This window comes from Mytilus californianus, unplaced genomic scaffold (assembly GCF_021869535.1).
Source record: "Mytilus californianus isolate M0D057914Y unplaced genomic scaffold, xbMytCali1.0.p SCAF_4, whole genome shotgun sequence".
NCBI classification, from domain to species: Eukaryota; Metazoa; Mollusca; class Bivalvia; order Mytilida; family Mytilidae; genus Mytilus; species Mytilus californianus.
In genome coordinates, this window is record NW_026262690.1 from 37,254,513 (window position 1) to 37,269,917 (window position 15,405).

At 33.0% G+C, this 15,405-nt stretch overlaps 1 protein-coding gene across 1 annotated transcript in view; it reads right to left on the bottom strand.

The window, feature by feature from the left end:
* The window catches only part of LOC127698266 (centromere protein I-like), a 34,840-nt gene extending 19,689 nt beyond the window's left edge, over positions 1-15,151 (bottom strand). The window contains exons 1-7 of the mRNA XM_052201648.1: positions 15,009-15,151; positions 11,290-11,427; positions 5,478-5,596; positions 2,467-2,574; positions 1,978-2,073; positions 1,147-1,236; positions 156-299 (exon numbers count right to left, since the gene is read on the bottom strand). Of these exons, the coding sequence (XP_052057608.1) occupies positions 156-299; positions 1,147-1,236; positions 1,978-2,073; positions 2,467-2,574; positions 5,478-5,596; positions 11,290-11,427; positions 15,009-15,084 (771 nt within the window). The 5' untranslated portion in view covers positions 15,085-15,151. The remainder of the gene's footprint in view (positions 1-155; positions 300-1,146; positions 1,237-1,977; positions 2,074-2,466; positions 2,575-5,477; positions 5,597-11,289; positions 11,428-15,008) is intronic.
* Positions 15,152-15,405: the final 254 nt, after the last annotated feature.

The window sequence follows — 15,405 nt, forward strand, 5'->3', positions numbered from 1 at the left end:
TTGCACCCTTTATTAATTATGTGTTATGCTACATTTTTGTGTTAATTCACCCACACTGACTTATTGAAAATAATAATTGATAATCTCCCATATTAAATACATTTTCTTTTGATTTCCTTAAATGGCAGACATATATGCAAATCATGATGACTTACCGGAGCACCTCTGAGTTGACTAGAATCTGCCAGCTGAAGTCTTTCTGATGCTATTGTGGTATCCAATGTATTTTGATTAACTCTGCTTAGTTGAACTTTTTCCACAACAATCTTCCATTTACCATCTTTACTAGGGAAAAATAACTGAATAGAAAAACAATCAAGTCTTTGAGTTAATTAAAATTAAAATGAAACAAGAATGTGTCTGAGGACAAAAATGCCCCTGCTCAAGCTTTGCAATTTTTCAAGTTTAAAAGGGCATAACTCTAGAACAGTAAATGACTCACTGTCCAAATTCGAAATCTGTCTGCGTGTTGTGGTTCATAGCATTGTGTATGAGTTTTATAAAATTTGGATAAAGCAAAATTACGGTAAGTTAGAGTGGGGTAATGAAATTTTTGCAATTTTTCAAGTTAAAAAGGGGCATAATTCTAGAACAGTAAGTTTACTTACTGCCTAAATTCAAACTATGTCTGCGAGATGTGGTTCTTAGCATTGTGTATGAGTTTCATAAAATTTGGAAGAAGAAAACTCAAGTTCGAGTGCGGAAACAAAAATGGGATGGACAGAAGAAGGGACGGGACGGACAGAAAGTCGAAAGGACGGTCAAGGGTAACACTTAATGACCCCGTTCCAGTGTCGCATTTCTGTGTAAAATCAGAACCAAATGAGGATCATTTGTAGATGACATACTATTCATCCTTCTTGTCAAGTTGGTTTTAAGATTGGCCAAATTATGTGAACTAATCTAAAACTTTCAAACTTTTTGCCATGCATTTTAAGGTGGAGATTTTATCACTTGGCAAATCAGAATCAAAGACTACTGCTGTTGACCATGTTTTGATTTCATTTAGCGAAAATGTGAGGAAGGTTAAACAGCATTATTGTGATCCCTGCTCTCTCCCTGAAATTCTTAAGTGCAGTGAAGTTAGGTGACCCTCAAAGTATAGGTTAACTTTTATAAATATTATATTTTAACCTTATGACTTACTTTTTTGTTCTTTGGAAGAACCATAGATACCAGGTTTGGATAATAAAGTTTATATATAGACAGTAATCCAATCAAATATGGCTGTGCACCCTGTGAAAAGAAGCAAATGAAGTACATAGTTATACCACATATGGTTTTATTCTATATATTGCATAACAATTCCTACAGACCTAACATAAAGTGAGTGTACAACATTTCCTGGTATTTGCATGTAATAAGATATAAACAGCAGTCCAAACAGATAGTACATGTATGTCTTATATTACAAAAGGACTACCATGTAAAATTAACTGCACTTTAAAGTCAAATATGACCCAAAATAATCCAACAATCATTCATATGTCTATGACTTTTAATGAGTAATTAAAAATGTGTTAACTCACTTAACTGTTAAGTAAAGTATAAGTCAGAATATAATGTTTAATGTTAGTAGACTTTGTACTTTTACTTTATCACAATAACAAGAGTTGCCTCAATTTTTAGACAGTAAATGACAGATCCATTCCTTTTGTATGAATAGAATAAACTGACCTTCCAATTCACAGTTTCAAAATCAAATGCATTTTGAGTAATATTTTGAAAAGTGTTCACTCAAACCTTGTGAACAGCTAAAAAATGTCCAAAGCAAAAGATATTCATTCCATGAAGTGATGTTAATTTCATCTTAGAATATGGACAATGAAATTGCCTAGCGTTCTTTTGATTGTGAAGCGGCCAATACTCAAAGCTAAATTGCCATTTTCTATTGGCTATCAAACAATCCAAGATGGCAACATAGAATTTTGTCATAAAATGTTTTTTGTGGTAAATAAGTAGGATATGTTACATTACCACTCTGTTCTGAAGATTCAAGAGCTTCCTGACTCTGAACATTCTCACATCTTCTTTTCTTGTGAGCAAAAATAACAAGTGGCAGACATAAGGCATCTGAAATAAAAACATGGTGGTTTTCTAGTATTATTTTGATTTTCATACTCTAATGACCAGGGTTAAAGTTTACCTATCAAGTATAGGTTCTGTGATTCTCACATCAAGTAGGTGTCATCCTGGCTATTTGAACTTTACTGAAGATTCATTTATTTTTGTGGGTATCAGTTTTCTTGGATTGAGAAAAAAAAGTCATTCTGTAGATATTTGATTTTCCCAATGACTTAAAAAGGTTCCTCAAGTTAAAATTGTACAAAAAGATACAGTGAATTATAATAGGCCTTCTAGTAAGTGATTCATGTTCATTTTTAAAAGTTTTTTGCTGACAAAGGTCAGATATCTCATTGAATTTTTTTCATTCATACACAAGCTTTGGTTTTCACGGAAACTTACCATGGTCTGGTTGTCGAGAAAGAAGAATATAAGTCCATACAGTTTGTGTATATCATCCTTGCTGTCTATGTAATCGTAGATCACTAATATCCATCTCAGTAACAGGCACTGTAACAAGATACAAAACTTTATAAAGATCAAATAAGTTAACATCGACTAATGCATAAAATATCTTTAAAGTGGTGTATTCTTTATATTATACAGTAAGGCCACTTAAATTAATATTCATAACTTCAGACTTCTTCCACAAAAATAAAACATGCAAATTATTTTTTTTTATTTTGTGACAATTCCAACTATAAATTTAAAAAAATCTAACTGAGAAGAAGATAATCCAAAACATAAAGCGGAAGATAATTGAAAATTAATCTATGAGGTCTAACAATTAAATCAGTTACACAAGTATGATGCTAAGCCACCTGTATTAACTCTCATGTTTATTTCCTTTAGTTTTTTAGATGTACTATTTTTCACGTTTCCCCTGAGGTCCAGTGTAAAACAGACTATCCTGCACGAAGTTATTGGTAATGGTAGACCAACAGGCCTCCTGAAGCATTCAAACTAATTTCAGCAGGTTGTATGGTTATTATTATTATAAAGCTTTTTTTAATACTATCTTTTATTTTTTCAATGTCCAACTTTTTGGCTATAATGATTGGAGGAAAGTTGACCAACAGGTGAAACTGCAAGCTACTGCTCACTGATGATACCCCAGCAGCAAGTGGATAATTTTAAAAGTGTAAAAATATGTAAGTGTTCGGTAAACAGGAAGTTGTTGAGTGATGAATCTGAAAACGCATCACACGGTATAGCTGACTTATATAAACCCTGAAACCAAATTTCAGAAATCCTTGTAATGTAGTTCCTGAGAAAAATGTGATGAAAATTTTCAACTTGGATGTCATGTGTAAAATGATGCAAGTGTTCGGTAAACAGGAAGTTGTTGAGTGATGAATCTGAAAACGCATCACGAGGTATACATGTAGCTGACTTATATAAACCCTGAAACCAAATTTCAGAAATCCTTATGATGTAGTTCCTGAGAAAGATGCGATGATAAATATTTATGGGACGGACTGACGGATTGAAGGACAGACAGACAGACAGAAATAAAACAGTATACCCCCACTTTTTTAAAGTTGGGGTATAATATTAATAATAACCCATATCTCCAAAAGGCTATTTTGATGGTTTCCTAGTACATTGTAGGGCATTAGTAAAACTATTTTCCCATTACCCTGAAACTCACTAAGAATATTTTCATAATTGGTTGCTCCTTTGACCCATTACAGGTATACATTTTTGGAGGGGGATTCACAATAATGTAATAACTTTTGGACAGTACACAAATTAAATAAAGTACACACTAGTTGATTCAGTTATCATCATTTATGGTATTGATTTTTTACGGTAAATACTAAAGATTGATTCATTGTGATTTTAATAGAATCCCCTTGTGTGTACAGTGAACAGTGCATATTTATATAATTTACTATCGCAACCGCTCATAAAATAAGAAAGATATTACACTTGTTACAGCATGTCTTTTTTTCAAACAACAACAAGAATGTGTCCATAGTACACAGATGCACCATTCACACTATCATTTTCTATGCTCAGTGGACCGTGAAATTGGGGTCAAAACTCTAATTTGGCATTAAAATAAGAAAGATCATATCATAGGGAACATGTGTACTAAGTTTCAAGTTGATTAGATTTCAACTTCATCAAAAACTACCTTGACCAAAAACTTTAACCTGAAGTGGGACAGACAGACAGACGGACGCAGAGACCAGAAAACATAATGCCCCTGCTACTATCGTAGGTGGGGCATAAAAATAAGCCCTTTTCCAGTGGCAAAATGTGAGTTAGCAAATTATCAGTTCTGGAATATGCCTTAATATATGGCGTATTTTTCAAGTCAAAGAATTATAGTTGTCATCTGGTGAAAATGGCTGCGGCCACAAGTTTTGGTTTGCAGCCCCAATTTAAACATTGAAAATCATAACTTGTAGTAAAGGACATAACTTTATTTTTAAACTGACTGAAACTTGTGGTTGTTCTACTTTTGTTGCATGTTTTGAGTTTGGAATCTGTTTGTTATAAAATTGTTCTATATACAAGAGGCTCTCAAGAGCCTGAATCGCTCACCTGTATTTCAGAGGAGAAGATTTTTAAATGTTAGCAAACTTGATGAACAAATTGTGTAAAATTGTCTTTAAAGGGCAATAACTCCTTAAGGGGTCAATTGACAATTTTGGTAAGATTAACTTTTTAGTAGATCTTACTTTGCTGAACATTATTGCAGCTTACAGTTTATATCTATCTATAATAATATTCAAGATTATAACAAAAAACTGCAAAATTTTGTTAAAACTACCAATTTGGTGGCAGAAACCCAACAATGGGTTGTTCGATTCGTCTGATAATTTCAGGGCTGATAGATCTTGACCAACTGAACAATTTTACCCCATGTCAGATTTGCTCTAAAAGCTTTAGTTTTTAAGATATAAGCCAAAAACTGCATTTGACCCCTATGTTCTATTTTTAGCCATGGTGGCCATGTTTGTCGATGGATCAAAACTTCGGATAAAATTTATAAACTAGATACTCTAAGGAACATTTAGTTAAAGTTTGAAGGTATTTGGCCCAGTAGTTTCAGAGGAGAAGATTTTTGAAATAGTTTACGACGACAGAAGACGACGACGGACGCCAAGTGATAGCATAAGCTCACATGGGGCCCGAAGGGCCCCAGTGAGCTCATAAAAGTGACTAAATCTTAAAAAGGTTAGTTTCCTTGAGTCCTGGGGACCTCTGGAAAATAATTTTTTTTGATTCAATAAATGTTGATGGAAGGCCCTAAGTGTATATTGTAACTGGATATATGTATACAGATATCTAGCTGACATAAAGAAATGTAATGCACTGTGATGACTGTTCAAATTTACTCCTTAGTGGCTGTAAACATGACATGTGATTTATTAAGTGTACATCAGTATATATATATTTACCTGTATATTTGTAGAAGGTTTATTTGTACATAGATATGATATTATTTTAATGACAGCCTTCTCAGGAACAAAAGTAGTAGGAATTAGGAACTTTATCAATCTGGCACTTATTGACTCAGCTAAAATAAAATAAAAACAATCATACAAATATGCATAACAATATACTTATTATGATTTCAACCAACAGCTTTAGCTAGCTTCTTGTAGTAGTGAGCACATTTTGACTCTTCTTTCCAGGAATATATCCACATTAAAGACAACAACACTCAAATATGACCGCAAAGTAATAGTTTTAATGTTCGACATAGTCCTGAAGACCAGACTTTGGGTCAATTACATTGGAATGTAATTAATCAAATTACAAATTACATTGCAATAAAATGCTTCGCTGAGCTGGAAAATAATATTTGAAGATATTTTCTTTTTAATTTCTGAAATCTGAAATGAAAAAAAAAAATTGCCCCCAAAATTTCTTTTTTACCCCCCTCCCCCTAATTTTTTTTTTATCTCCCCCCCCCCCTTTTCCAAAAAAAAAAAAAAAATCTTTCCCTCAAGATATGGTCATAATCTCAATTCAAATTTCCAATGGAGTTTGCAACCATAATTACCAATTTAAATACATCATAGAAGTCTTTAAATAGAACCCCCCCCCCCCAATTTTTTGAACCCCCTTATGATTCATCACCCCCAAACTCAATCCCAGCCTTCCCTTTGTGGTATGGTACCTTGCAGTACAATTTCAGAGAGATCCATACACTTGAACACAAGTTATTGTCAGGAAACTAGAAAAATGCTTGTTTTTTGGCCCCAAATTCCTAAAAGTTTAGGGCAATAACCCCCAAACTCAAACCCAGCTTTCCCTTTGTGATATGGAACTTTGTAGTACAATTTCATAAAGATCCATACACTTACACACAAGTTATTGTCCTGAAACTAGAAAAATGCTTGTTTTTTGCCCCTTTCTGGCCCCTAATTCCTAAAATTATGAGGCAATAACCCCCAAAATCCATCCCAGCCTTCCCTTTGTGGTATGGTACCTTGCAGTACAATTTCAGAGAGATCCATACACTTGAACACAAGTTATTGTCTGGAAACTAGAAACATGCTTATTTTTGGCCCCTTATTCCTAAATGTTTTGGGCAATTACCCCCAAACTCAATTCCAGCTTTCCTTTTGTGATATGGAACCTTGTAGTACAATTTTAGAAAGATCCATACACTTACACACAAGTTATTGTCATGAAACTAGAAAAATGCTTGTTTTTTGTCCCTTTTTTGGCCCCTAATTCCTAAAATTTTGAGTCAATTACCCCCAAAATCAATCCCAGCATTCCCTTTGTGATATGGAACCTTGTTCATAGAGATCCATTCACTTAAACTTAAGTTATTGTGCGAAAACTAATGTGTCTTCGGACGACGACAACGACGACGCCAACGCCATACCAATATATACGATTTTTGTGGTCGTATAAAAATGATCAATTACACTAATAATCATTATACAGTTTTTGGAATGTAATTAATTAAATTACAATTACTTTACTAAAGTAATTAATTAAATTACACATTACATTTTATCACAATTTGATTAAACAATATGTTATGTACAATATATATATAGATTCTACCACTGCATCGAGTGTGATACGATATTTATCCACTCGAGACAGTTAAATTTTCAAATCTAAAACTTAAAACAAGGAATTATTTGAACCTGGAATAATTTTGAATTCTGGAAAATTGATGAGAAATATATGATGAAAACTAACCCAACTAGATAGGGTTAGCCATGCGCGCATGGCTAAGGTGGGTTAGTTAGTTCATACTGAAATGATAGTGAAAGTAAAATTAACCTTAGCCATGCATGTTAAGGTGCATGCATGCATGTGAACCACACGTTGATTAAATTTTTTTTATACAATGGGTGCAGAAAGGGATAAATTGACGAAGAATTAGAGAAATATATATATAGCATCATGATGATGATAGATGGCTGCTTAACGTCCAGCGGCAAATTTATATGGATATTCAGGATGAGAACATGTTAAAGTGGCATTAGCTGTCAAATTCATATTCACTGATTTTACTCAAATTCTCATATTTGATTTATAACATATTAAAAAGTATATCCAAATTACAATAAGTCTGAAATAAACAATTAACATAGTAATTGCATAGACTCGATAATATATATCAGTATTTCAGGTGTATTTTATTCTAGACACCATCTAATTAACCATCGAGATGACCTCCAAAGACTGCCAACGGTCACATAACCCGATATAGACATAAACATAAATATAATTAGATTGTGACCACGTGCAATTGGATTTTTCTAGGTCTGTTTCATTTCATGTTATAGGTTAAAAAAAATAAGTTAATAATCTTTTATACCTGTATTATAATGATTTTTTTGTGGATCGAATCAGTCAATGAAATGTTTCAATGAAATGGTTCACCTTTGTTTCACTTTCAATGTTTACATTCTTTTCCTTTTAATGGCTGAACATGGCTTATACATGCGTAACCAATCTCTAGCTAAGGGGTTAAATTGAAGGAAACATGAATACGGATTCTATGAGGTCAAATTAATCATGTGAAAAATTCATCAGCGATGTTTGTTAGCTTATTTTGACAAAACTGAACTAAACTGGCTGATAAAAGCGAATTATTATTTCACTATTTCACTTTCATTGATGATGGAAGAAAAAAAATCATATATTATTTTTTTTATATCTCGTATCTAATGCCCCTTTAATGTAATATGAATATTTACCCTGCTTTGTACTAGGCTGTTAGGATTGTTATCGTGCTAGTTCAAAAGGAAGCAGTGAAGATGCAGATAGCAAGATGCCACACTTGCTGGCAAAACATGTTGACCATTAAAGCTATTTCTTTGCGGTAATTTATGAGTGTTGTCTTTAATGTGACTTTATGTCAATATATAATTACTTTTCCAACGACAACTGTGAATACCTGAGGCATCCACTCAATTTTAACCTACTGCACGATCACTACTCCAGGCGTTGGTTCACTTAAACAATTACAGTCTTCTTTCCAAGTTCAAGTATGCGATCATTCTTTTGGTACCTGCACTATGTAGGTATTTTTCATTTTGATTTGATTTTGATTTTTTGTGTTTTAACGCCACTTTTAAGCACCGCTTTTGGGCTATTTTGTGGCGGCCATTTTTATTGGTGGAGGAAGTCGGATGGCCGGAGAAAACCACCGACCTTCGATAGGAAAACTGACAATCCTAGTCAATTAAGATTGGAGTCGAGTTCAACCGCACGAGCGGGGTTCGAACTCACAACCTCAGTGTTGACTGTCTAGTGATTACAGTGATTACTACTTAGACCACTCGGCCACCGAGGCCCCTTTTTTCATTTTGTGTTTTAGCTTTAAGACATATGGTCTAGATAAGCAAAGTGGAAGGTTTGTGAGCATTAAAACTGGTCTTGTTTAACCCCACCACATTTTGTGCCTGTACCAAGACAGGCTATCTGGACCATTAATGTAATTTTTGTTTTTCTGTTGTCTTTGTTTGTAAGTCTAGTTTTTTTCACAGTAGTCTAGTGTTGGTTGTTGATGTGGACTGTTGTACTGTTGTACTGTGTGATATTTTTGACAATTATTCTTATGCCTTTTTCTGTATTTTTCACACATGTCAAATTGTGTTTATCATTTCACTGAAAATGTTTAATCTTTCTGTGTAAAAATCTGAAATTTTAAATCTGTGCATATAGCGGAAATTATCTAGTCTTTTAAGTATAAATATTGGACCAAATTTTTTCTTGTTCCTTTGAGAATCGAATGAGAGGTGTACTGAAATTTGGAGGTCTCTAAACTATTGATTCCAATTGGTTTTAGCGCTCTGAGTTTGAGGATCCAAAAATCCTCTCATTTACTTCTAAGGACATCAGGCGCTGTTAATAATCTGCAATGGCATATATTTTCCTATATTTTATTTCTTGTTACTTTATTCCTTTGTATGTTTTACGTTTAGGATATTCTACTTTTGACAATGTTTGTTCCTCTATTCAATAGTATGTTTTAACTTTTCTGATTGGGTTCCATTAATATATCTTCCAGAACTAGAAATTAAAGAAACAATTGACACAGCTTTCTCTGCCTCATTTTTAGACTTATACCTCGAATTTGACATAAGCGTCATCTCAGTACCAGAATCTATGACAAACGAGACGATTTTAATTTTGAAATTATAAATTCCCCCCACCTTCGCAGCAATATACCAACTTCACCTGCATATGGGATTTTCCAACTCATTTAGTATTCGAGAGCTTGCGGCTGCTACTCAAGACTTTATAAAATGTCACCAGTGTCTGAGCAGAAAGTTGATGAACCAGGGTTATGTCAAGGAACATCTCGTCCTTTTTCTATTGGAAGATACCAAGACCTTGTTGATAAATATTCCGTATCAACTTCACAAATAATACATGATGGTCTTGAAGTATAGATTCTAGGTATGGACATTGTTTGTCATCTTAATTACGTGTTATAGTGTTACTTTTATTTGTCTGTATATTTTTAACCTTTCCTGTTTTGTTCATTTTTGGTAATATACTTTTGGCGTGGCTCAGTATTTATACATGTGTTATTGTGCTATGGTCATTTTTGTATTTCTTTGTTGAAATAGTTATTTGTTTTTATAGTGATTAAGATTAAAACACAATGTTGACTGCTGTACCCCAATTTTTGACTTTTTACCTTTTACCTGTATGTCTGTTTGCTTTGCTCACACATTGTTGTCAATATAATGGAATTATATGAGACAGTCATACAATTGAGAGATTTAGCTAGCTATAAATTTTTAAAACCAGGTTTAATCCACCATTTTCTACATACGGAAATGTCTGTACCAAGTTAGGAATATGACAGTTGTTTTCCATTTGTTTCAGCTTTTGATTTTGCCATTTGAGAAAGGACTTTCCATTTTGAATTTTCCTTGGAGTTCGGTATTTTTGTTATTTTACTTTTTATGTTGGGATATTTTACCTTTGAGAATGTTGTTAGTTTAATTTGTGTTACATTACACTTGTTATGCAACGGTACATGTATATACATGTACTATACCCTGAGATTGACAATTTAGACTTTAAATGTGAGTATTGTATCAAAACACAAAAGTGATCTAAAAATTTAAATTAATATAATTCAAATGAACCAAGACGTGTGTTGGAGACATGTTTAATATGACCTATAATGGTTTACTTTTATAAATTTTGACTTGGATGGAGAGTTGTCTCATTGGCACTCATACCACATCTTCTTATATCTAATTAATACCATGCATTAGATTTAAATGATTGTCAATGTTTTGACACAGTAACCACATTTCTCTTCTAATTATCAACCTCAGAGTAGAGTACAGTTGTTGTATATATACCTTCTCATAACAGTCTATTTGTCATACAGTTTAACTTTCATTTCTTCAAATAAATTTTATGTAAAAAGAGAACTCTCGATTGCTTGCATTTTAAATATTGGTACATAGACCTTATTTCAACTTATCAAAACCTACATGTAATCTGGATTGAATATATCTGATATGCCAGTGAGAAAATATTGTGACAAATTAAATTATTTCTCCCTGATGTGAAAAATATGCATTCTGATATTTTTCACACATGCAAACACGTTTAAATCAAGGATTTCAAACATCATGGCGATATACATTTGTACTCCTTTTTGCATATTAGTGTACACATACATAAAAAGATTAACAGTTGTATGCAACTTGTGCATGTGGACAGAGTTTATGTGTACGTCACTAAATATATACATGTACATACCATGTTTGCATGTACCAATAACATCTATTAAATCCAGTATATGTTCAGGTGGTAGGCCTTTTGTTGTGGTGATGTTCTCTAAACTGTCTAAACATAGCTGTAGGTTAATATTACCCCTTACTTTAATAGGTTCTCTAGCTGGGAAAAAAAATTGAACTCTGTATCAATAATTATGAACATGAACATACTTTCATTAATAAGGTCAAGGAAAACAATCTTGTCTTTCCTTGCACAATTTTAAATCCCCCAAACTTCTTTTATTTGAACAGATGCATATTGTAAATACTGTATGTGCAAAAACTAAATATATTTGGAACTCTAGATCAGTATGAATTCTATCTTTTCAAATGCATTTTCTTTGCTGATGAAAATTTTGAGTATGTTTTCATTTAGATATCAAGTACATGTATTGTGCACATAAAAGGGATGTTGTTTTTTAATAGATCTCCCACATTGCTGGAAAATCTTGAGATTGTCTTATTAGAAATAATTTTAAGTGTCTGCTACACAAATGTATTTAAACTGGTTGAGAGCTAATGTTGGAATTAGCTTTACTGCATATGTAGCTGATGTGGGGTTCCAATTTTAAGGTCATGCAGCCATGAAGTGTGTAGTTATATTTCCTTCGCTTTTAGCATTTATGTGAGGGAAATTACTTGCACTTATCATGATGGAGTGCCATGAAAAGTTGTAGGGAATTTCAACTATTAAAGGATTGGACAAATAAAAGTTAAAGGGGCACTAGCTACGAGATATATAAAAAATCTAAAGTATGATTTTTTTTTTTCAATCATTAATGAAAGTGAAATAATGAAATAATAATTCGCTTTTAGCAGCAAGTATGGTTCAATTTTGTCAAAATAAGCTAAGAAACATTGATGATGAATTATTCACTTGCAAGTGAATAATTCGACCTCATTGAATCCGTATTCATGTGAACTTCAATTTAACCCCTTAGCTAGAGATGGATAACGCATGCATCGAGCATGATCAGTTATTTAAAGGAAAAGAATGTCAACATTGAAAGTGAAACAAAGGTAAATCATTTGATTGACAGATTCGATCCACAAAAAACATTCTTATACAGGTAAAAACCATGATTAACATATATTTTTAATCTATAATATGAAATTAAGTAGACCTAGAAAAATCCAATTGCACGAGTTCGCTTAATCTATTTATATCTATATTTATGTTTATATCCCTTATATGGCCATCAGAGGTTTTCGGAGGTCAACTCGATAGTTAATTAGATGCTGTCTAGACTAAAATACACACGAAACGAAGCTACATATTATTGAGCCCATGTCTGTAAGTTGTTTATTTTAGACTTTTAATAATTTGGATAAATGTTTTACATTGTTATAAATCAAATAGGAGAATTTGAATCAAATCTGTGAACATGAATTTGACAGCTACAATGTAGTGCCCCTTTAAGATAAAGTTAATCTTTAAATCAGAATGGTAAAAAAAAAATTTTCTATGGCAATTTTTTTAGATAAAATAAAACATTCAACATGTTCAATATATATTTATGTTGATCTCAAAAGAATATTGTTATTATATCAAAATAATAAATACGTTTTTTAAAGACGATTAAAAAAAATCAGTCAGTAAACTGAACACTTTGTTTATAGTACGAGTTTGACTTGATATGACTTTGCAGTGGTACAAGTTGACATGGTATGAGTTTACGGTTTACAATATACAAGATTCAAATTTCGATTTTGTGAATGAATTGTCCCAGTTGACCTGGGGTCATTTAGGGGAATTGTGTCAAAGCACATTGTGAAATTAAGATATTTGCTTTGTGACCTCAATTTTTTTTGTGTAGAGAAAACATAAAACAATTGATTTTCCCAATTTTTCCGATTGTAAGCCTGATTTTACATCTTTTTGTTGCTCTTACTTGACAGAGTACCAGATTGTCCTATCACAGCTTAGGTAACCAGTCAAAAAATTATATACTTCAGAGTCCAAAGTCGTTAATATGAAAATAGACTATTGCTGGATTATAGTTAAATTATGCATCTAATGTTCATAAACAGTGATTGCTATTAACAATGATTAATGTCAATTTTAATTCTTCTATCATTTATGTTTTCATCTGCAGTCCACCTTGTCTTTATGTTACCCAATTTTCTTTAGAAGGGTCTTCTTGTCAAGTTGCATTATGTATTTTAGTGACTGCTGATGTATTTATCCATTAATAAATATAACAAGAGTGCACATGCTGAAATGTCTTGCCTGTTTTACTGACATGACTGATCATTCATTTTATGTTGAAAGTTTAAAGATAAAGATTTTACTACAAGTATCACATAAACTTAACAATTTTAAAGATCCATGACAATCAGGTCAATGTCAGATAAATCCTGTCAGACAGACATGTACACCTTCAATTATTCCATACACCAAATTGTCAGATAAATCCTGTCAGACAGACATGTACACCTTCAATTATTCCATACACCAAATATAGTTGACGTATTGCTTATGGCAATTGAAAAACAGACCAAAACACAGAAACTAAATACATATGCCAGTTCTGGGATACGGTAGTTAGTTGAATCTGTCATGTGACTTCAATCACCATGTGACCAAAATGTAGGCATCGTCACTTCCAACACATGTTGAGCATACGGGTGATAAAGTTTGATCTTATACTGCACAAAATATTTGGGAAATTAAAATCTAATAAGTTGGTCACCCTCCCTTCAGTCGTACGGTTATTACGATTACGTACATACTGAACATATATTATTTCTAGACTACCCTGCAGAATGTCAATGATGATTCTGAAAGTGCTTGAAATTTTAATAGATCAGGGATACAGGTGCGCCTTCTATCTGGTAAATGGCGTCATAAAGGCGTGCGAAATTGATGATCTTTTCCGGCGACCTGATTCAAGAAATAGCCCATTGACCAATGAACTATGAAAATGAAGTCAAGGTCAGATGATACCTGCCAGACAGACATGTTCACCTTACAATCATTCCATATATCAAATATAGTTGACGTATTGCTTATAGTGAAAAATAGACCAAAACACAAAAACTTCATTGACAAATGAATCATGAAAATGAGGTCAAGGTCAGATGATACATGTACCTGCCAAACAGACATGTACACATTACATTCATTCCATACACCAAATATAGTTGACCTATTGCTTATTGATTAAAATTGGGATAAGACAAAAAATGTGCAGCTGGCTCAAATAATTTTTGGAAGCCCTGGTGTACGCGAACAATATTTGTTATGAAATTTTGTCCGACAGACAATATCATGGGAAAGACAGTTTATGTTGCATTTATACCAGTATTGTGATCCCAAAGTTCAGGTGATGTGAAATATAGGCCACTATATGGTTAAACACCTTATCGTTATTTGTCCGCCATTACTGGACATCACAAACGGTTCACATAAAATTTTGACATGATAATAGAAAATGTCTGACGCCACAAAGCAAAAGTGATTGTTGTATGAGGTCAAGTGTCACAGATTCCCTTATAACGATAAGGTCTATTGCAGCCATATCAAATAGGGGCAGATTTTTTGGAAGGAAGAGGAAATAGTAAGAAAATACGGGAAAACCTATTCATGTTTGTTCTGTTTCAATGATGTTTTCCGTGTAGGCGTGTTTTTCACCACCATTATGTAAATCTGCAACAACCGTGAAATTTTCAGTATGATTTCTGTATTAAACATGTATAAACCTTCTGTGAAATATCTCAGTGTATCATCTAACTTCTTTCTTTTAGCTGTATTCGGAGCAATCGGTGATTTGCTCATTTTGAAAACTTTCGAAAACTCCGCCAATCTGAATCTGTGTTCTTTCGATGCTTGTATGCAGTTATTTCGGAACTCGGACCAAAGACAAGTCGGACCAAGACATTTCGGACCAGTTTTGAAGACAGCTCGGGCCACTTTTTAGACAGCTCGGACCAGTTGGAAAACTGAATGGGATAATATAAGGTACGCTTATCGGGTTAAAAGACAACTCGGACCAGTTTAAAAGCCATATCGGACCATTTTGAATTACGTGTCGGGCCGATTTTTAAAAAGACAATCTTTATCAGGAGATATTTTTTTGTCCATTGTTTTAGGGTTTTT